Genomic DNA, 23,184 nt, shown 5'->3' with positions numbered 1-23,184 from the left:
TAAATTGATAGAAAATATTTAAAGAAAAATTAATTCAAAAGAAAAGCGGCTATACAAAATGTTTCCCTGGATTCTCATTTTAAAACCTATTAACTCAGTCTCGCATTCCACAACTTAGCTGATTAAGCAACGACACAAAGATTTAAGACCACAACTGGTTGTTCTAGGTTTATTGGGGGACAGAATGTAACTTCCGCAAAGATCATGTAAATAAAACGGGGAGGAAAACTCGGTTGTTTTTCATATGTAGTAATACGAAAATCATTCAAAAACAAACTTTTACACAGAAATATGAGAAAATTTTAAATGCGCTTATTGCATAGAGATACAGACTGAGTCTCACTTCAGTAATCTACAAATATAAATCTCAGTGTTCTCTTGTTTACATTATACCGTTCTTTCAAAAAGAAGAACTGAAGAAAGGCTACGCAGTTTTTTCTACACGAATAACAGCGAGAAAAGCGCTACTTTGTCGCGAATATTTTATGACAAATATTTGTTGAGAAATCAAATGGCTACATTAATTAACAGCACACACCAGGGCTACTCCTTAGTATCTGGCTAAAAATGTTCTTCTCTCTTTTTCCCTCTGGTCGCGCTTCAGCCATTTGATGAGGATCAGTCTCGTGCTTTTCAAGTTGCCTCGATCATTTCCAACCGAATTCTGGGTAATGCTTCCATTCCATGACAAGGGAAGACCCCCGGTTGTCATTTCGTCGATTTTTTTACAAGTGTCGGGCCACCCAGTCCTGCCACCAAAGTACAGCATAGATTGGAGTTTTTAGCTTTCAAAAGTTGCTCAAATTGTATCGGTAGGTCCTGGAATCCGTGCACAGAAAGGCCAGAGAGACAATTTCATTCGTGAAACGCCATATTTACAACAAAGCATTTTAGGCGTCCCAGTCTGCGCAAAACCATCTCTTACCTCTGTCTCCAGAAGACCAGACACGCACGGTTCTTACATCCACGTTTATGCCTGCACAATTAACTGAAATGTCAATTGCTTGTAAAAACCAGCATCTATATTTTGGTATGGTACGTATCGGAGAGCCAGAACATTTGCGCATGCGATGACGGAATGTTTGAGCAAGAGAGAAAAATGCAGGACTTCTAGACGTGGCGCTGGAGCGTCGTACAAAACGAGTCATCCCGGGATTTCGGCCCGTGCGATCGCTTTTGGACGCAGTTGGCCCTTTGCTGCTTTCTGCTACCGACCTTGCCTCCCGGTACGGCATTGAGGGAGAGATAGGTCGGCCCCTAAACCATATGTGACAAATCCCACGCCTACTCACAGCTCCATCAGACCGCCCTTGTCATTACAATTTAACGTAAGATTTCGAAGGCTTATATATTTAAGGCAAAAGTCATTTTATCTCTCATATGGTAAGCACTGTAGTCGCGGAATACAAAGTGTACCCACGCGCCCTGCTAAAGGAAACACACACAAATTCATTCAACTTTATTTCATCCCGGAATTCAGAGTAACTACAAGACCTACTATCTTGGGAGACATTACATTTACAGCTAAAATACATAGCATTTATGGATACATAACTAAATTGATAGAAAATATTTAAAGACAAATTAATTAGTTCAAAAGAAAAGCGGCTATACAAAATGTTTCCCTGGATTCTCATTTTAAAACCTGTTAACTCAGTAGCGCATTACTTAGCTGATTAAGCAAGGACACAAAGATTTAAGACCACAACTGGTTGTTGTAGGTTTATTGGGGGACAGAATGTAAGTTCTGCAAAGATCATGTAAATAAAACGGGGAGGAAAACTCGGTTGTTTTTCATATGTAGAAATAGGAAAATCATTCAAAAACAAACTTTTACACAGAAATATGAGAAAATTTTAAATGCGCTTATTGCATAGAGAAACAGACTGAATTTCACTTCAGTAATCTACAAGTATAAATCTCAGTGTTCTTTTGTTTACATTATACCGTTTTTTCAACAAGAAGAACTGAAGAAAGGCTACGCATTTTTTTCTACACGAATAACAGCGAGAAAAGCGCTACTTTGTCGCGAATATTCTATGACAAATATTTGTTGAGAAATCAAATGGCTACATTAATTAACAGCACACACCAGGGCTACTCCTTAGTATCTGGCTAGAAATGTTTTTCTCTCTTTTTTCTCCGGTCGCGCTTCAGCCATTTGATGAGGACCAGTCTGAGTGAGGACCGAATTCTGGGTAATGCTGCCATTCCATGACAAAGGAAGACCCCCGGATGTCATTTCGTCGATTTTTTTACAAGTGTCGGGCCACCCAGTCCTACCAGCAAAGTACAGCATCGATTGAAGTTTTTAGCTTTCAAAAGTTGCTTAAATTGTATCGGTAGGTCCTGGAATCCGTGCACAGAAAGGCCAGAGGGACAACTTCATTCGTGAACCGCCATGTTTTCAACAAAGAATTTTAGGCGTCCCAGTCTTCGCAAAACCATCTCTTACCTCTGTCTCCAGCAGACCAGACACGCACGGTTCTTACATCTACGTTTATGCCTGTACAATCAACTGAAATGTCAATTGCTTGTAAAAACCAGCATCTTTATTTTGGTATGGTACGTATCGGAGAGCCAGAACATTTGCGCATGCGATGACGGAATGTTTGAGTAAGAGAGAAAAATGCAGTACCTCCGGACGTGGCGCTGGAGCGTCGTACAAAACGAGTCATCCCGGGATTTCGGCCCGTGCGATCGCTTTTGGACGCAGTTGGCCCTTTGCTGCTTTCTGCTACCGACCTTGCCTCCCGGTACGGCATTGAGGGAGAGATAGGTCGGCCCCTAAACCATATGTGACAAATCCCACGCCTACTCACAGCTCCATCAGACCGCCCTTGTCATTACAATTTAACGTAAGATTTCGATGGCTTATATATTTAAGGCAAAAGTCATTTTATCTCTCATATGGTAAGCACTGTAGTCGCGGAATACAAAGTGTACGCACTCGCCCTGCTAAAGGAAACATACACAACTGCATTCATTTTTATTTGATCCCGGAATTCAGAGTAACTACAAGACCTACTATCTTGGGAGACATTACATTGACAGCTAAAATACATAGCATCTATGGATACATAACTAAATTAATAGAAAATATTTAAAGGAAAAATAATTAATTCAAAAAAAAAGTGGCTATACAAAATGTTTCCCTGGATTCTCATTTTAAAACCTATTAACTCAGTAGCGCATTACTTAGCTTATTAAGCAAGGACACAAAGACTTAAGACCACAACTGGTTGTTCTAGGTTTATTGGGGGACAGAATGTAACTTCTGCAAAGATCATGTAAATAAAACGGGGAGGAAAACTCGGTTGTTTTTCATATGTAGTAATAGGAAAATCATTCAAAAACAAACTTTTACACAGAAATATGAGAAAATTTTAAATGCGCTTATTGCATAGAGATACAGACTGAGTCTCACTTCAGTAATCTACAAATATAAATCTCAGTGTTCTCTTGTTTACATTATACCGTTTTTTCAACAAGAACAACTGACGAAAGGCTACGCAGTGTTTTTCTACACGAATAACAGCGAGAAAAGCGCTACTTTGTCGGGAATATTCTATGACAAATATTTGTTGAGAAATCAAATGGCTACATTAATTAACAGCACACACCAGGACTACTCCTTAGTATCTGGCTAGAAATGTTCTTCTCTCTTTTTCCTCCGGTCGCGCTTCAGCCATTTGATGAGGACCAGTCTCGTGCTTTTCAAGTTGCCTGGTTCATTTTCAAACGAATTCTGGGTAATGCTGCCATTCCATGACAAGGGAAGACCCCCGGATGTCATTTCGTCGATTTTTTTACAAGTGTTGGGCCACCCAGTCCTACCAGCAAAGTACAGCATCGATTGAAGTTTTTAGATTTCAAAAATAGCTTAAATTGTATCGGTAGGTCCTGGAATCCGTGCACAGAAAGGCCAGAGAGACAACTTCATTCGTGAACCGCCATGTTTACAACAAAGCATTTTAGGCGTCCCAGTCTGCGCAAAACCATCTCTTACCTCTGTCTCCAGAAGACCAGACACGCACGGTTCTTACATCTACGTTTATGCCTGTACAATCGACTGAAATGTCAATTGCTTGTAAAAACCAGCATCTTTATTTTGGTATGGTACGTATCGGAGAGCCAGAACATTTGCGCATGCGATGACAGAAAGTTTGAGCAAGAGAGAAAAATGCAGTACCTCCAGACGTGGCGCTGGAGCGTCGTACCAAACGAGTCATCCCGGGATTTCGGCCCGTGCGATCGCTTTTGGACGCAGTTGGCCCTTTGCTGCTTTCTGCTACCGACCTTCCCTCCCGGTACGGCATTGAGGGAGAGATATGTCGGCCCCTAAACCATATGTGACAAATCCCACGCCTACTCATAGCTCCATTAGACCGCCCTTGTCATTACAATTTAACGTAAGATTTCGATGGCTTATATATTTAAGGCAAAAGTCATTTTATCTCTCATATGGTAAGCACTGTAGTCGCGGAATACAAAGTGTACGCACGCGCCCTGCTAAAGGAAAACTACACAAATGCATTCAAGTTTCTTTCATCCCAGAATTTACATGACCTACTATCTACCTTGTTATAATAATTACGCTTGTAGATGTTACATTCATATTGCACCTTGGCACGCCATTGTTGATACACGCATGATTTTTGCCAGGAATAAAAAGGGCCTTCTGTCGCTTCTTGATTATTCTTTTTAATTTAGGTGTGATCCAAGGTTTGTCACTTGAGCAGAACCTGACATCTTTCAGGGGAAGAAAACGGTTGACTGATTTTGTAATTATGAATTGAAACATGTCATATTTATCTTGAACGTTTTTAAGATTCAACACATTAGACCATTCATACTGTGTTATCCACCTTTCGAAGTCGTTTATCCTGCTTGGACGGAGGTCCCTAGTGTACACACGTTGATTCGATGGTGCATGCTGATGTGGAGCGGTTGCAGGCTTTATCAATAAAGTGTAATGGTCACTTCGGCCAAGTTTCGGTAGCTGTATCAGGGATGAAAATAATTGCATCTGATTGCATCTGATCAAAATGATTCGGCCAAAAAGGGGCCAAAATGACGCAATGTGTAAAGCAAGAATACAATGCAAATTACCATAAAAACAAATGATCATCAAATTAATGTCAAATGCATCATAGTACTGATACCCACAAATTTGTCATTATTTTACCAGTACCTCTGTAAGTTAATGTATCAAATTAGATCAGCCACCAGCGCACTTTTTAGCAACTGAATTGACAATTAACACCTTTTATCGTGATGCTCTTTTCTGTTACATGCAATGCAAAAAGGTGACAAGAGCATGAAAGATAAAAGACTGCCATCACCACGGTTCAAAGAAAAAACAGGCAGCATTCTTGTGCCAATCTTCCAAACAACGGTGTACCTAAGTCACCAAACAAACGTGTTGGGTTATTCTACAATTATCACTACCAACGCCATTGTTTGGAAGCCTGGCACATCAATGCCTCTCATGCTCCTTTGAACTGTGATGATGGCAGCCTGTTACCTGACACCCATGTGCACCTTCTTAAAATAAAAGGGTGCTAAATTACTATTAATTGTTGCATCGCTTTCCTTTTTAGCAAATTGGTAGCATATAAAAGGACTCATGTGATAATTATTAATACTGGATCACCCCTCCATGAGAACACTAGACAGGAATGTCAAACAATGGGTCTTTTAATCATAACGGTCTAAGCTACATGTACATTCAAATTTGTTCAGACCAGAGTAGCATCAAACTATGTCTCGTTGTCAACTTGTTTGCAACACAAACTGTAACTTTCATTGAATAAACCTAGATATACATGATGAAGGGTGATATAATTTTGTAAAGGAACACCAATCACTAGACTAACTGCTTTGTTTTGTAGTTGAATAAGTAGTGATTGTGGATTATCATCGTAATACTGTTTTCTTCAGTTGATTTATGGCCCAAGTGCAGAGCAAGCAGGCCATAAATCAAAGGGAAAAAACGAGGATCCACAATGTTACCATATAGACGGAGAAATCAAGGTGAGTAAGATGTTTGTTATATCCCTGTGGTAATCAGCCATGCGGGAAAGGAAACTACCAGTGGTTGAAGTCAAGCAGAACGTTCAATTGCCACAAAGATTGCCATGTCAAAACCCGAAATAAAACAAAATCCTGGCTGTTTTACATAGTTGCTTGCAAGATTCAAACAGTTTTACAAGTTTATGCAACAGAAATGACATGAAAAACTTGCCAGAAAATGCTTTATCAAAATTTCAAATTTTGTGAGCCGTACTGTAGAATATGGCCTGCTAATTTAGCCAATCACAGTGCACGTACTATCTCAGTGCTTTACATTAGTCATACACGTAACGTATACTCTTACTGACTTTGTCACGAACATGGTCCATTGGTCACGCCAGGATAGGTTGCTGTCAATGTAAATGTGTAAATTAGACACTAAATCCTTTCACTAAACAATAACCAGCTAGTGATTGCAGTGGTGATAAATTAAAACTTACTTTCTGTCTTTCTTTACGATAGATAGTTACAAACAAGGATAACGGTGAAAGTCATTAGTTCGTGACACTAGTGTCAAAGGTTCACTTTTCCAATCCAACCAGCTTCAGGCTAACCTCCCACAGCTTCTTTGCAGCAGCATCATCTTGTGCTCCCTTCGATTCTTCAACAATGTGACAATCCCTTAAGTACTTGCCACTGACGCCTTCCATCTCCTCAGAGACAGCACAGTAAATAGTTGTCTGGGCACCTTGCTCTGACGTCTTAAACACATACCAGCGCAAAGGATAGAAGAGAGCACTGGATAATATGGAATGTCGTTGTAACTCTGTGGTGACGGCCCCTGGGTGCAGAGAATTTGCAGTGACATGAGTGCCTTCAAGGCGTTTGCTAAGTTCCCGAGTAAATAGTACGTTTGCCAGTTTGCTATCAAAATACGCGCCCCAGCTGCTGTAACTCTTCTCGTGATGGATATCATCGAATTTTATCTTTCCAGTTCCCATTCTGTGAGCTGAAGAAGACACGTTAATTATTCGACTCGGCTGCGAATGCTTCAACCGCTCAAGGAGTAACGAGGTGAGGAGGAAATGGCCGAGATGATTCACACCAAACTGCATTTCAAATCCATCCTCTGTCTTCTGGTACGGACAAGCCATAACTCCAGCGTTGTTTATCAAGATGTCAAGGCGAGGTTCGCTCTCCAGAATCTTGCTCGCAAACGAACGGACCGATTCCAAAGAGGCCAAGTCTAGCTTTTCAAGAAAAACGTTTCTGTTTCCACTGCGATCCTGAATTTCTTTCAGTGCTTCTTTGCCCTTTTCGAGGTTTCTACAGCCAATGATTACCCTCGCTCCGCGTGCAGCTAAATCCAATGCCGTTTCTTTGCCGATGCCTGTGTTTGCCCCGGTGATGACAACCGTTTTACCTTTGAGGCTTTTTTGGCTCTGGCATCTTGGTCCTTGGAAGTACCTTTTACCGGCATACAGGGCTACAATTGCAGCGGCACCGATCGCAACTTGTGCAGCCATACCCACTACTGTTTCAGTGTTTGCTGAGTCATGTAGCGATGACTCGGCCTCAGGCTCCCCGGTACAAATAACAAAAACATATGTGACGAGTATCCAAATCCCAGTATTGGACTGGAACTAGCTTGCAATGGAGGCTAATGCGGGGGAATATGCATTTGAAAAGATTTCCCCGCATTAGCCTCCATATTGCAAGCTAGTTCCAGTCCAATACTGAGAATACGAATATGGTCTATTGTAGATATAAATTAAAAGTTAGTATGTTATTCATCCTGTTTATTGATCCTGTTATCCATCCTGTTTATTATGATTATTATGATCCTGTTATCCATCCGGTTTATTGCGAAATCTCGCAGCTGTATCATGTAAACGAGGAACGACCACTCGTTCCGGTGGGAAACCGGCCTCCCGGTGGGCTGGAACGGGTAGTACATGCGTACTTCTCCTGATAGACGCCATATTTGCAATTTGGATTCAAGCTTGTTATTTTATCGATATGTGTTTTTAGCCGGAAACAAGACGCCAATTAAACGTTCACGTGGGATGCACTGATCAAAGCAAGCAACAAGCAGCGGTTGTAAATAAAAGTTTTAGAGTCTGTCACAAAATTCCTTGGAACAGTACACGAATATACAGACCTGAACCTTTCGCGGCTCGCTCTCCCCTAACAATGTTGCTTACACGCGAGTTTCTCAGACTGAGCCTATTTGGGAGACAACATTGTGGGAGGGCGAATTATTGCAAAGTGTTTCAACAATTTCGTCCACGGCTGTAGTTGTTATTGATATTACGGCTGTTGTATCAGCTCAAACCTCTTCTTTCATTTTCATAGTTCCGACCAGTTGGAAGTCAGTGAACAATATGATCTGTCGTACAGACGAATAAGTTGCAGAGGGTGTTATTAAATGTTTACGTATTGTGGAAAAACGGACAACAGTAAAAGCACCATCAGCAGAACGACTGCAAATGTAATATTGGGGTACGAGAGTACAACCAAAAAATTGAACGATTTGATTTGACTACAGTTGGTATTTGCATTTGTCAAGGGAAAGATAAGTACGGTAGTATAAAGAGGCACTTTTTCAAGGGAGAAAATCTTCCGCTTTTTTTTTGACTTCAAGTAAAGGTTAAGGTCACACCCGTCGATCGCAAAAAAGGTATGTAAAAAGATCAAATATTTCTGGAGATATTGGTAAATACGTTTTCGCCGGAAGTAGAAGTTCATTTTGATTGGCAGCATAGGTAGACTATAGCATCGCTTTTCGCGGGAAACCGTGTATCAAATAATGTCTTCGTTCGCAAACGTTCGAGGTATTTGTATATAAAAGCATCGTATTTTACTTTTTGTGGCATTAAATCGTATTTTCAGAAAGTATTCATTAAGCAATGATGAACCACAAGCCACTCGAATATCCGAGGTCTGGCGCTAGCAATAGGAAAAATAGGCACACACTTGCGTACATGCGTCTACTTTGTGTACATATTAAGGCAACGTACTTTGTACCCTAACTCATTCCTCAGCCGCTAAGCAACAGGGAAAAGAGCCCGTCTTGGACTGGCTTACCCAACAGTTTGATTAACGATGATTAGGGCAGTAATTGACACCAGGAAATGATGCTATTGTTATCACATATCACGGTGATATCTTTTCTTAAGGTTTTTAGATACTCCTTGATGTGAGATTGTGAATAAAAGTAAAATTGTATTATCTTTGTGACATTGTTGGATACGACTCCCGCGGTCGGAGAATTCAGCAAACGAGCCTGGGTAAGAAGATAATATTAAGTGGTTACAATAATACTTACATTATACAATATGTAATCCACATGACCTTTCAGTATCTTTGTAAAATTTAAAGTATGTGTGCAGTCTGTTTTGTACACGTCTCACTCACAATGTTGAAATGTTAAAGGGCCACCGACAACCAGTGTCCTTTGCGCGCCTTTGTTGTTGTTATCATAGCAATCGTCTGAACTCGTGGTTTTCAACATCATGCCGTGAAGAAGAACTTCTGCGAATTCGCTGTTCGATTTGTTTTTTAATCCAAACGCCTTCCTCCTTTCGTTCCATAATCTTAAGGTTGAAGTAGTGAGCCAAATAACATTGCGCTTTTCCTTCCTCGGCGGACGACTTTTCTTCACAGTTTTCATTTCGCTTTTAACACGAATACAACACTCAAGTAACGCCAAAAATACAAGATTTAAACATTAAGGAAAATATTAACAAAGTTTGAAGCTACTGGGCATCCAAAACACGACGATGTGAGACGATGGAATTTGACTTTTCAAGAAATACTAGTTTCTGTATTACAGAAAATGGCGCCGATAGCTTGCACGCCCGCAAAGACTTGTGGTTGTCGGTGGCCCTTTAAATGAATAAAAGAATTCAAAATCCGACGTTCAATATTCTATTCATTGCATTAAATTATCTTAGTCTTTCCTTTGTCTTCCCCTCACCTGGGGTGAATAGTCTTCACTAGATTAGTGACAAGGGGGTTTTCATGAGGAGGGAGAGAATTGGCCAAAGGGGATAGCACCATAATATTCTTTGTATGTCCACCCAAATTTTGAGTATAAGCATTGTTTTTGTTTTCTCTTGGGAACATTGTAAGTCCCAAGACAAGTTAAATTGCTCCATATATCATGTTCATGGGTCTGTTCGCTGCACTGAGTAGCGCCACGTACGACCAAAATAGAAGTTGTGGGGAGGAGTGGTAATTTTCGAATTTTGGAAACCTTTGGGCAAGATATGTTTTTTTTTTCTGTATAATCCGCAGAAATTTGAAGTTCGCCGATTTGACAGAGAGTTATTGAGATTTTATAGCACTGACACCCAAAGAAAGATCAGAAATGTTTGGAAATAGTTAAGCCGCTGAAAATATGTCAAAAACATATAATTTTTCTACTCTTACTTGAATTAACTGTTACTGCTAAAAGATTGAAATAGAATTTTTCATAGACCTCACTCATTTCAACGATCTCGTTATAGCTGCCTAATTTCAAATCCCAAATGACCAAGAGAATGCAAAGAATGAATTATGTAATTCAGTACCTTTCGTGGGAAAACCAAACGAGAAAACAACTGTCAGGAGCTTAAGTATAAAAATAGCCCATGCAAAGAGACCCATGGAGGGATGTCAGTGGTGTCGCCCGCCACCCGTCACCCGTGGAAAAGTGCTGCCGGTGTACAATTGCAGTCAAGGACACAGCCACACATTGTTTACCAGCATACTTACGGTCCATTGAAAAGTATCTCTCTATTAACTTGACTAAACTCTGCACTTTTGTTGGATCAACTATACCGAACAAAGTGGGTCCAGGATTCTCCCCAACATCATTAGCCATTCTTAACAACAAAGCCACGTATACAATACAGCCCAATAAGTATACAGCTCGAGTAAGTAAAACTATCATCGGCCTTGTATTCCAGATAAGACCGTCAAACTTTACAGCAGCTTTTGTTTTTACAAAATTGTTGTGGATACCAATACGAACACGGTATTGTTCGATCGTTACTGAACTCCCATGATTGTTGGAACTAAATCAGACAAATCAGTGCACGTTTTTAGCGTTGTTCGTTATTTTGTCGGTTGTTACCTCAACAGCATGAGGCAACTGCAGTTTGTTTCGCCTCAACGGGCGAGTTTGTTTTAATGAGTACAACGGCTTCGTTTAACAGTAGTTTAACAAGCACAATGGCTTTGTTTAGCTTTTTCAGAAGGACAACAACTTCGTATATTTTAAATTGTGTTAAACACAATGAGAATCTGATCGAGATTAAATGGTGATCAGCCACGGGCACCCAACGAGCATATTAAGCCAAAGCCTTTGAGAGACATTTCTAGCCTCTTTGCATGTAATGTATAAAGACTGTCTAAATAGATATTCTCATCACCTAGAAGACTTTGATCTGTTTGGAAATCTTAGCTGAAAATTTAAGTGTCCGAAATTTTAGGCAATGATATCTTCATTTCAGAAATTGCTGGCTGAAAGTGGCCTTCTAAGGACTTCTAAGAACTTCTCAGCAAACCATTTGCTCATCGGAAACTGGTAGGACCGTGCCATACTGGTGAGCAAATTGGGTAATGGGACATTTAAAACAAAGCAACTGAATTGAAATTTTCTTTGTTTTAGATGTCCCAGAGCGCAATTTGCTCACCAGTATGGCCAGTTTTTGTGCTAGGGGACCGCCAGTTGCAAAAGGCCCATTACACCCCTTACGCTTTGTAAATAGCCAACTGGTCGCCTCTTGCCAATTGGGGTTCAAGTTTGAATTGTTTCTTTCATATTATTAAAAGTGGGGTGCCTGTGAACTACTGTAGCTTGATAGCAAAGTGCACTTCCACTCTAAAAAAAGCATTCGCATTATTACGTACATTTACACGCTTTGTTCTGATTGGTCAATTTATCTCACCGAGTTAATGGTTTTAGATGCGCTCCGTTTCTGAGAAAGAATCTAAGGGGGCTTTGCCGTACGGAGAATCTAACGGGGTTTTTGCAGATGCTAAATACCGATTTATTTATCGCTTTATTGGAGGCATCACTCTTCTTTAACTTGCCGAAGACAGATAGATATGAACCTGAGGAAATGACGCAGTTTGTTTTTTAGACTTTTGATGAGACGGCTTAAATAACATAATACAAAAGTCAATGCGTGTACAAAACACTTAAGGACGTTCGCGCCAATTGTTTCTGCGCATCCTTACTGCGCACGCAAATGCACACGCCACGTCATACACGAGCGCGCGCGCTAAGTAATAAAATGAGAACTGATAGGGCAAAAGGCCATTGCTATAGCTTTGCCTGGATTTAACGGTCTTGGACGTTCGGTGACCCCTATTTTTCTTCCCAGAAACGGATTTTATTTACAATCATCTCCACGTTGTCCAAAAATGAACAAAAAATCAATGTGGGAAGTTAAAAAATTTTCAAGATTTCTGCTCACGGGACATCAAATCCTGCCATCTTGCGGCTGCAAGGCGCGTGAAACTGTGGTCGCTAAATGCAAACTTGATCTTTAAGGGAACCTCACCAGTTGACTAAATTCACTTAATTAGTCCACTTAAACAATATTTGGCAGAGAAGATTTCACTTCAAAGATTTAATTGCAATATATTTGGGTTTACAGACACTGGCCTTATTCGATAACGAAGCCCGATTTTGTCACATTTTGAGTGTTTTTCCGGACATGTTCTCTCCAAAACGAAGTCGGTGACCCCCCATTTTTTTTACATTCCTGACATAACTAACTCATCATCTTACAGTGGTAAAAGTTTCAGAAGAAAATCAATGTTGAAAAAATTTCGCGCGAACGTCCTTAACACTTAAGGTTAGGATCAGAAAAAGGTAAAACGATCTAAAAACACTCGGTTATCTCTATCCCTGGACAACCCCCTCGCCATTTGACAAAGAGTCGTTAATTAAGTTCCATTATTATATGGCTTGTGTTTGTAGCCGATATAAAGCGCGCTCTGATTGGCTAATTTGACTGAATTGTAGGGCATTATTCTCCCGTAATGCCCACGGGCCGATTACGGGCTTGCAAATAGCAAAAGGTAATTAAAAAGCCATATAATAAACCACTTACTAACCGAGCTAGCTCGAGCCGTACTGGGGAATATTGGCCCTCGGTCGTTTTTGTACGGACCTCGCTGCGCTCGGTCCATACTGCCACGACCGCGGGCCGATATTCCCCAGTACGCCCCTCGCGCTCGGTTAGTAAGAGGTTAATAATCTAACGGGACATTTTCATAAAGCGTTTACAATGACAGAAAAAATTTATCGAGGTCAATCTGAGGTAAGGGCAGAGAAAGCCAAAATTAGATATTACATGCAGATAAGACGCTTCCTAGTGGTGTTATCGCAATCATGAGAAAACCCGCGCTATTTGCCTCGAATGTAAATCGTAGAATAGTCATGGCGTCTTTCGACTCACACCACCTGTAAATCATTGTTTCTATTTTTTCCCTTTAACTTCTGTAGAAGGAAACACAACAAAATCTTTTCGAGAATCTCTACGTTCAGATCTAAACCTATCCCCATATGTCCGTAAAACTCAGGTATTCGAATTATTTCGTTGGTTTTTTTTTTTTCAAGGCTGTCAGAGATGTCTTAGCGACAAGTCACTCAGCCTATGTGGAGTGTTAGGGGATAATTACCATGTGACCCACCGGAAATTCAAATTGAAGTCATGTGAGTGGGGGGCGTGCAATAAAATCTCGCAGAATTTCAGTCCTTGTTTTGTCTAACGCGAACTGCTCAGAAGATAGATTGGAGAGAATCATTGAACTGACAATTTGTCATGCAGCTACCACTGACTTTGTTTGTACTTTGTTCAAGTCTTGTTGTCAACACTGAAGGAGCTATATTGAGGCATCAATATCTTGGACCAGCTCAGCCGTGTTCACCCGCCATCTGCAAGCTTCCGAGCTGCTGGTGCAGTGGCACAGATATCCCAGGAAACCTTCCGAAGGATAAGGTGCCACAGATAATTATGCTCTCCTTCGACGCTGCTATAAATAATCAGGTATGTTTAATGATCTGTTTTCGTCACGATTGTTCACCTTGAAAATCTCGACTTCTTGTGCTTCCAGCACTTTTAAAAACGCCTGAAGACGTGACATTCAAAATCTGCTGGTGTCTCAACAAGAAATGATTAAAGGTTTTATCAATTTCCAATGCAGCTTGAAGCTTGGAGACTGTAAGGAATTTTTAAACTGATTATGGTGATAATATAATTGGTCAGCATTTGGATTGACAATTACTCTCAGCGTGCCTCCGTGCCACAGTTACTTTGAGTGACATGCAGTAGTTGCGAACATTTCGTGAGTGACTGAAACCACATTACTGTCACTTTGTTGTAAATAATCGCTTAAAAAAGATTTCACTGATTATCTCCCTGATGCTGGCCCTGAATTTGGTCGTTTTGCAGAAAATAAAAACCCGAATCATGACATTTTATTGGCCAGTGTCACATGTGTCTTGACGTGCCGGAGAGGTCAACACGGCCGTTTCTTCCGAGCGGAGTCGAGTTTTCTGATTTTCTCAGCATTCCGTTCCGTTGAGAATCAAGGATAAAGTTCTTTGCCCAAATAAGCTGGGAGTCCCTATGCCTGTAATCATTGGCAACGGTGAACCACTTTCGTTGTAAATCCCTGAGGTTGGGCAAAAGGCTGCAACTGCCTGACAAGTAATGAATGGCGGTCTCTGGGTTCCGAAATTTGCACAGTAGTTGTTAGCGTGTGACTATTTTTGTAGACGCCTTTCGACCCTAACATTAATGACCGCCAAAATTGCCTTAAAACGAGTTCCGAGTAGTTTGAGACACAATTAGTTTCCTTTTTAACTCAGTTGAGATTGTCTGGGAAAGTGGCACGCGATTTTAACCTTAAGCCAGTCATTATACGTAGTCATGCAAAACCAAAGCAATTGCAAAACCCGTTCGACACCAACTGTAACATAACCCTATTGGCTTGTTAATCTCCAGGTTGATGGCTATTACAATGAGCTATTCTCGGACGGAATGCTTAAAAATCCAAACAACTGCAGTGCCACCGCCACCTTTTTCGTATCTCACGAGTATACACAGTATGAAATGGCACAGGCCCTATACCACAAAAGACATGACATTGCCGACAACTCAATCTCGCATAGGAGCCCCTCTACTTGGTGGAAAAATGCGAACTACAGTGAGCTAACGGACGAAATAGCGGGACAAAAAGAAATCTTGCGCAAGTGGGGTCAGGTCAATGAAAACGATGTCGTAGGGTTTCGGGCTCCTTTTTTGCAAATTGGAGGAAACACAATGTATCAAGTTCTATACGATAACAAGTTTTTGTACGATTCATCTATGCCGACTTGGGACTTCATTGATCCGCCCATGTGGCCATATACTCTAGAATATCGCTCAAAACAAGAATGTGTCATTCCACCTTGTCCAACCAGTAAGTCAGTATACCTATCTCCTCATGGATTTCTGGATTTTGCACGAATAGTAGTACACTGAATAAGAAGCTACTTTGAAAGCAAATTATTGGACCTGCTTCTCCTTAACAATGTTGAAGCAGGGGCAGATCTAAGGGGTAGGTGTAAGGGGTGCGCCCCCCCCCCCCCCCCCCTTCCCCGCGATGACCTGCGGCTTTCCAATGTAACTAGTATTCTGCCAAAGAAAATCACCAATCAGCTAGCAGCTAGGCCACTGCACCCCCTCCTAAGTGAAATCCTGGATCCGCCCTTGAGAGGGCAATGGAAATTATTTTAGGTGCATGCGGTGGTGGGTGTGTAACAGGGATGTGACAATTGTCTGAGGCTTTAGGGTTAACCTTTAGGGTTTACCTAACCTTTTCGTAGAAGTGTCCTATGTTTCGACCAAGAGTTAAAATTGCATGGATCTATGGACTCCTAAATTCTCTTTCTTTGGGAATATTTGAGGGGACCTAACTGATCATGGCGAGCTTCTTATCGCTTTCTCGCTATCCTTTTTCTGAAGGTGTCGCTGCCCAACACGAAGCGGAGCCCGTCCACTCCCTCCAATATGCACTCAGCGAAAATAAGCTCAAGACTCGGGACCAACCAGCATAACACGGCGGGGGGACGTCCATCTTGAGCAATTTGATAATGCGCATGGGCGACTATAAACAAGACAGAATTTCTTACGTTAATCGTATTTCATTTATTTTTCTTCTTTGCTTCAAGATTCCTTTCCAGGTTTATGGGAAGTTCCCATGATCGATTACATCGATTCTAAAGGATACCCTTGTAATATGATAGACGAGTGCACTGCACCAGCTGATGAACAGGATGTGTATAATTTGCTGAACACGAATTTTGAAAGGCATTACAAATCCAACAGGGCACCATTTCCTATGTTTATGCACGCATCCTGGTTCAAAGACTACTCCTTCACTTTGAAAGGTATGTTGCACCCTAAATAAAGGATTCGAATGCACACTCAAATATGTCGCACAGTTCAAAATGAACGTAAACGTTTTTCTGGGTTTTTGGTCTCAAAAACTGTTCAGCACATCAGTGAAAATAATGTTTGCTGATTTATCATTTGCAGTGGAACAATTTAGTACGGTAAAAAGGGGTGCTTTTGTCTAGTGACGTAGTGGATTTCAAAAGCATCAAAGTTTGAACGATCGCGCCAAACGGTACAAACGACTGATTAATGAAATTAAAATACGTAAATCAACATAATTTGTCAGTAACGACAAGTAATTATATTCGCAGCTGTCAAAAAGTTTCTTCTCGAGAAGCTTTCCTATGGGGACGTGTGGATGGTTGGCGTAAGGCACGCGATTGAGTGGATCAAAACACCGACCAGCTTAGATGACATCGAAAACTTCTCGCCCTGGAAATGTGACACCCCGTCTCCACCTCCAGCTTGTAAAGTCCCAAACGTCTGCGGGTTCCCTGATGATCCGCATTACTTGTGGACTTGCACTAAACCATGTCCTCCCCATTATCCTTGGGTTGGAAACCCGGATGGAAATTAAGCGTGTATTGACATCTAAGGACAGTCTGCGTTTCCCCTCATCAGTTATTTCACACATTTCAATTTCATTTTTTTTTTATTTCATGAAACAGAAATAGCTTAGTGTGAGAAAGAATCTTCAAAACTATTTCCTGATTGTGCTTTGTTGTAAAACTGAATTTGACAACTGAGTTGATAGGAAGAGGGATTGTACTATGTGCTCTTTCAATTTATTACCTCAAATTATGTACAAGATTCATTTTTTAGAATCATGCCTGGGTTAATTGACCATCTCAAGTACGTATGAGTCAGCCTCGCGATCGGTCAACGCCAAGACTTTCATGATCAAGCATAGTCCTTCTCAGGAAGTGGACATAGTCGTCAGCTGAGTTGTGGCCGCTGTTGACATAGTGAGTCTTTGGCTTTGGTTCCTGCTTATAGCTTCATGATACATGTAGTGGCAAAACGTTTTGCAGGAATCTTACGCTAAAAGCATTTCTTCCACTTTGCCTCAATGAATCTTTAAAATTTTTTTATCTTATTTTAAGTTGTTGCTTTTACTTTCGATGTGCCTTCTAAGGCCCCGTTTATATTGTAGGGGTGGCGAATGGGTTAAAAGACTCTGAGTCTCACAAACTTTTTGTCGAATTTCACGGGTCTCGCAGTCTTGTTTTTTGAGCGGTTATGAGTCTCTCGCAGTCTCGTTTTTTATACGAAGGTGTCCCTAGGGTTAGGGAGGAGACGGCTAGAATTTGAGACCACTCGGAATCGATCGAAAGCGATCGAGTGTATTGTAGTTTAAAATTTTGACCTATTTTGCCAGCTTTTGCCTCAAAACCACCATCAATGCAACTTGCGGCCTAGACCTTTCATAGCTACAATTGTAGCTATAGTAGTTTATAGTAATAGAATCGAAGCTGGATGAATGATTAAATAAAATATCGATGCGAGAAATCTTGGTTTTCATCGACCGTCCGTCCGTACATCAACCTCGTTCCCAGGGTCTCTCTTCTCTGCCTCCGTTGTCGTTTGTCCGTACATACGTACGTACCAGCGTACGTGCGTACCAACCTCGTTCCCAGGGTCCTTTCTCTTCCTTCCTCGAGAAGGAAGGAAGAGACAGGACCCTGGGAACGAGGTTGACGTACGTACATCCACCCAACCAGCCAATGTGACCATGCTACAATCTTGGACAGAATAAAATGGAACAGAAATGTCCCCTCTCCCCCAAATTAAGGATAAAGCCATGTGAAGGCCAAAACGCGCCATTTTCTCATCATTGATTTTGGGGGGAGGGATGGTCTCAATGTTCCATTTAATCTGTCCAAGATTGTAGTTTCAGTTACGGCATACATCCTTGATATTGGATATCGATGTTTTGATCAATTGACACCTGTCAAAACAAGGTATCCGCTGAACAAGTATCACGTGACCATACCTTGGGCTCAAGCTTAGGTTAGCTAGTTTTTTTTGGTAAGTTGACCGCTGACCAGGTACTGGTTTTCGATTGGATTCAGGCTCAACCCAGGTTAACCATCGAGGCTCCATTTTTCGCGCCCTTTCTGTGGCTCGAAGCGGCTACACGGCCATACTATATCAATTATAGTTCTTACCACTATCTCTGTTCTTACACAGTCAACACTTTTCGTGTTCAGGTGGAAAACGGGTTGGAAGATGTTTTCTTTCTGCATTTTTCGCTGGTTTCAATCCAGTTTGACATATCATGATATCTCTGGTACACACTGGTGGCTACGCAGTTATTCAAGTCAAGAATCGGAGGGATATAAACTTAAAGCTGAGTGTTTATTTTTAATTTGCTTAGAGCTGCTTTTTCTCTATATTGCAATATTTTTGGCATATCTTTAGAAGCTCTGATAAAGGAGGGGCACCCAACGACCAATTTGTTGTAAAATGTATTATCATACCCCAGTTAATGAAAATAAATGTTATTAAAGCATTTTCAGGTGTTTTCAGTGTTGCTGGGAAAACATTATCTGTTCCTTTTTCCCAGCAAGACATAAAATTGGTTGGTTTCCCAGCCAGCTGATCAAATTTATTTCCCAGCCAGGAATTCCGCGTGCTTTCAAATCCCTTGATCCAAAACGACCGAACAAAAGCGACAAAACCGGGACAAAACAGGTTTTTCCGCAAGCGCAATCACTCTGACCAGCCGTCGGTTCTTTTTTTTTTTTTTTTTTTTTTTAGTCGTCCTCAGTCTTCAGAGTTTCTACAGCCAGCTCGGGTTGAAATGCTAAAAAAAGTCAGTAATTCCCGGGCAAAACCTGTATCAATAACAAAATTTCTCAGCCAGCTCATCGAAACACCTGTATTTTTGCCAGCCAGCAAGATTCCTCTGGGGAACAGATAATGTGAGGAACAGATTCGTTGGGTGCCCCTGATAAAGTTACATGATGCCTGGAGGACCTATGTCTAGAACAGAAACGAAAGGAGAGCGAAAGAGAACGACAACGACAACGACAAAACAGAATACCAGTAATAGCTTATACTTAGTGGAAGTAGTCAGAGAAGTTACTCCACAAATTCTTTCCTTGGGCACTAAACCGTTTGATATTTTTACGGATGCGTTATTTAAAGCGGATGCGTATTTTTAAAAGGTGGTTTAATCGCTTCTCCCTTTGTTCAAGAATGAAAATCGAATTTTTATTGTCAACTGGAATTATTTAGACATAACGAAAAAGTTCATTTGTTTGTTTGTTTTGCTCTAAAATGCGAGCAAACAAGTGCTTTTTTTCATCCGTTTGACCCAACTGGCTTTCGTTGTGCCTCGACAGTGACAAGAAAATCTGCCCTTATGTTATAAACACGTAATCGCAATGAGTTCACTTAAAATTAGGGGGAAATCTCACTAGCTTGTGTTTTCAGAAGTTTATTTAAAGCACCTAAACGTTATTTATGGCTTCTAATTTTAGCATGATTCCATTCGCTGCCTGTTGACAATTGACTCTGAAAATGGCTCTTTGCTTACTTGCCATTAACTCGCTGAGGGTGTGCTTGTTTTCTTTTAAAACTCAAGCGGTTAAAGAAAAATTCATTGCCAAACTGGTTAATTCCAAAGTAAATTTCACTCGAAAAACCGATATCGTATTCATCGCTTCGTGATTCATACGATATCTGTTTTTAGCGTAATATTTACCGTGGAATTTACTAGTTAGGCAATGGATTTTTCTACAGAAGAAAGCAATTATTAAAGCATCAACTGGAAACATCAAAACGCGGACAATTCGAAACCCTGGCAGGCGAGACAACTTTTTCGCATGTAAACAGTTTGGCTCGACTACCCCGCGAGACGAGACAGCAAAATCTTAAAGATCAAAGAATGAGGAGGTTTTTCCCGCCAAAATTCTGACCGCAGGCAACGGAAACTCTCCATACTTAATAAAAGACGAACTGAAGTGAAAAGAAGGGCAAATATATTTTTAAGATGAGTCTCGGGTACCTGAGACCATATAAACAGGGCCTTTATGTTTTCTTTTATTTAGCCCTTTTAAGTTTGTACTCTGCCCAGCTCTTCCAGGTGTAATAAGTTATGAATGAAAAGGGGATCTTTGGCATTCACTTTTCAAAAGATCACGAGGGATTACTTAGAAATTGAGCAAGATTGGGTGTAAGCCTGAGGTCTATATTGACTGTAACACCAGACAACAGTCTTGTTGTATTTCCAATTACTCTGTAATCAGAGTAAATCCATTGTGTAAACACGCATAGGTTCGCAGTTAGGTGATATGACATCACTAGACTAATCACGTGATTAACAACAGCAAGTGGACAACAAGTGCTTGACCGTGCTTGACGACAACAAGCTGCAAAAGAGTTGAATTAATATTTGTTCGTGTTTCTCGGTGAGAGACGATCGTTTTGTACCAAGAGTATAGTTCCATTTATGATGACCGATCATAGTGGTATACTTCGGCAGCCAAATGAGGTAAGCTGCAGTCGGAAATGGCTTTACTTGTGTTGCGTTAAGAGCTTGGAAGTAAAGCATTGTCTTCTTCCCAGTTGGCAGATTTGCACATATTTGTCGTTCCCGAGGACTTGTGGCTCGAAAAGTACCGAACAGCTTTCAACAACATTGCTTTGGAGTCTGTTTCAGCTGGATTTGTTAGGTAGGTGTTTGTTTCGTTTCAAATCAAATGAAGGAAAAATCATTGTGTATAGATACCCGGCAGCCGGGAACTAGATACCCGGCAGTCAAGATTCTAAATAATATGCTTTAATGCAAGCGCGGAGAATTTGTCCACAACATTACGAAACCTTTATTTAGAATCGCGTGGCATTTCTGAACAAACACTAAATACTCTGGTGAGGTTTCGTTGGTAATTTCTGTGGATATTCATTGGGAGTTGACTTAGTGTGTCAGAACTTGAATATTTTCTAAGTGTCAAAAACATTGAGATTTCACTCTATGCCCAAGCTCAACAGTCGCTTCTGCTTTTAACCCAAGGCAATATTTATAATCGCTTGACATTTCTAAACAAATATCTTATGTTCTTAGAGGAATTAAGCGAGCTATTTGGAGAAAATTGGTCAAAATTTCTGACTGCCGGGTATTTTTTTGAAAGCACTTCCCGGCTGCCGGGTATCTAGACACGTCAAGAAAATACAACATCTCTCTCACCCGCTCGTTATCCGACCTGTCTTCTTAAGTTGCATATACATACAAACTTGTAGGTTGCTCTTATCAGTGAAGTGAAGCATGTAAGCTTATGTAAGATTTTTCGGCTCTTCCTAGGATACAACCTTATGTTTCTTTAAAATATTTACGCGACCACATCGAAGAACAGCTGGGACCAGACGTAGTGCCTGAAGATTACGTTTTCCTTCGATCTGTTGGTCGATGTATGGCTGTGGTAAGTTTCAATCTTGCTCACAAATTAATCTTAAAAAGTTTAATCACTACATTTCAAAATCATTGGACAGTTAATCGTGTTAATCTCTTTTCTCCGAGTTAACTTAGCTATTACGTACGTATACGTGGGAAATGAAAATAATTTCCACTGGTACATTTTTTTCCTTCTTTGTCTTTCTAATATTCCTTAATTATTATAATTGTATTTTTTCACGCATTTTAAGAACTATTCCCGTAGTCCTTACTGGTTCCTCCGAAACTTGAAAAACATCTGTCATTTCCGAAAAGGCAATTAATAATTGAGACGTAAGCTCTGAATCACAATAAGATCAGTAAGTGTGGTGCCTAAATGGCTTTATTGTTACTTGTCACATTGTGAGCTCAATGTCTTACAGTTTTTGTTTTATGTTAAATAATTAAAAAATCTTCTGATAGCATGAAAGGAAAAATATCACTTGTCAGGTATCACTGGTTTGTTCTTTTTTTTCATTTTGGTCTTCTTGACATCTCTTATTAGTTTTAAACAGTGAATATGTTGTGGTTCAAATGCTTTCCTGGTTCATCATTTTTTGAACCAGTCATTTTTTGAACCAGTCATTTTTTTTATTTTCCTTTTTGTTGCAGATTATGATAATAAGTTATAGACAAAGAAAAATCAAAATTGAGCTGGTTTGAGAAATTTTAAACCAAGAAAAATATTCAAGATAATGATGATAATTTTCGAATTTAAAAATACTACAATTAAAGGATGAAAATAATGTTATTATTATGATAATATCATGGGTGACAAATTACTCCTTAATTTAGGCGCGAAATTTCAGCGTTAATTTATAATTTCACATGTGAAATTACAAAATTGCCATGGTAACATCTCTTGTATCTCGATCAGAGCCAAGATGGCGTCTAGATTTAAGACACTGACCATTGAAGAAGTTACGAAATTAAAAGAAGCGGCAGAAAATTTAAATACATGAAAGAGCACAATTAACTGGGTGAGAGTTTTTGAGAAGTGGTGTGACGAAAATAACCTTGAGAAAAGCTTGGAGATGATTCTTCTCGAGCAGTTGGATAAAGTACTTGAGCGATTTTCCATTTCAGTTGTGACCGTAATTTGTCACCCACGACATTAAAAGGTAATCAAATGGTTTTCTCGTGAAATTAGGAAATAATTTCACTTGAGTTTTGTCAAAATTCTGATAATTTCCCTCGCCTAAAGGCTTGGGAAATTATCAGAATTTTGACAAAACAGACGTGAAATTATTTCCCAATTTCATTCGTCGCTATTTGATTACACCTACTTATTTC

General features: G+C 40.3%; 2 protein-coding genes and 1 pseudogene across 2 annotated transcripts in view; 2 read left to right on the top strand and 1 right to left on the bottom strand.

Moving 5' to 3' along the window:
- Window positions 1-5,684: 5,684 nt before the first annotated feature.
- On the bottom strand, window positions 5,685-7,584 carry LOC137973727 (retinol dehydrogenase 13 pseudogene; annotated as a pseudogene).
- A 6,146-nt stretch (window positions 7,585-13,730) lies between these two features.
- On the top strand, window positions 13,731-17,966 carry LOC137973726 (chitin deacetylase 7-like). The gene is made up of 4 exons (XM_068820604.1): window positions 13,731-14,063; window positions 15,024-15,480; window positions 16,232-16,450; window positions 16,769-17,966. Exons 1-4 carry the CDS (start codon window positions 13,839-13,841, stop codon window positions 17,032-17,034), a joined length of 1,167 nt encoding a protein of 388 aa, XP_068676705.1. The 5' UTR covers window positions 13,731-13,838; the 3' UTR covers window positions 17,035-17,966.
- A 2,817-nt stretch (window positions 17,967-20,783) lies between these two features.
- LOC137973719 (peptidyl-prolyl cis-trans isomerase G-like) overlaps window positions 20,784-23,184 on the top strand; it is a 26,551-nt gene continuing 24,150 nt past the window's right edge. The window contains exons 1-3 of the mRNA XM_068820595.1: window positions 20,784-20,955; window positions 21,030-21,136; window positions 21,763-21,880. Coding sequence (XP_068676696.1) covers window positions 20,914-20,955; window positions 21,030-21,136; window positions 21,763-21,880 — 267 coding nt within the window. The 5' untranslated portion in view covers window positions 20,784-20,913. The remainder of the gene's footprint in view (window positions 20,956-21,029; window positions 21,137-21,762; window positions 21,881-23,184) is intronic.

Source organism: Montipora foliosa, chromosome 10, assembly GCF_036669935.1.
Source record: "Montipora foliosa isolate CH-2021 chromosome 10, ASM3666993v2, whole genome shotgun sequence".
Classification (NCBI taxonomy): Eukaryota; Metazoa; Cnidaria; class Anthozoa; order Scleractinia; family Acroporidae; genus Montipora; species Montipora foliosa.
This window is presented reverse-complemented; position numbering and strand designations above follow the sequence as displayed.

Excerpts from the sequence above, each read along its gene's own strand:
- LOC137973726 (XM_068820604.1), top strand. The coding sequence starts at position 13,839 with ATGCAGCTACCACTGACTTTGTTTGTACTTTGTTCAAGTCTTGTTGTC. Across the intron at positions 14,064-15,023 it reads ACGCTGCTATAAATAATCAG|GTTGATGGCTATTACAATGA; the intron begins GTATGTTTAATG and ends GTTAATCTCCAG. Across the intron at positions 16,451-16,768 it reads CTACTCCTTCACTTTGAAAG|CTGTCAAAAAGTTTCTTCTC; the intron begins GTATGTTGCACC and ends TTATATTCGCAG.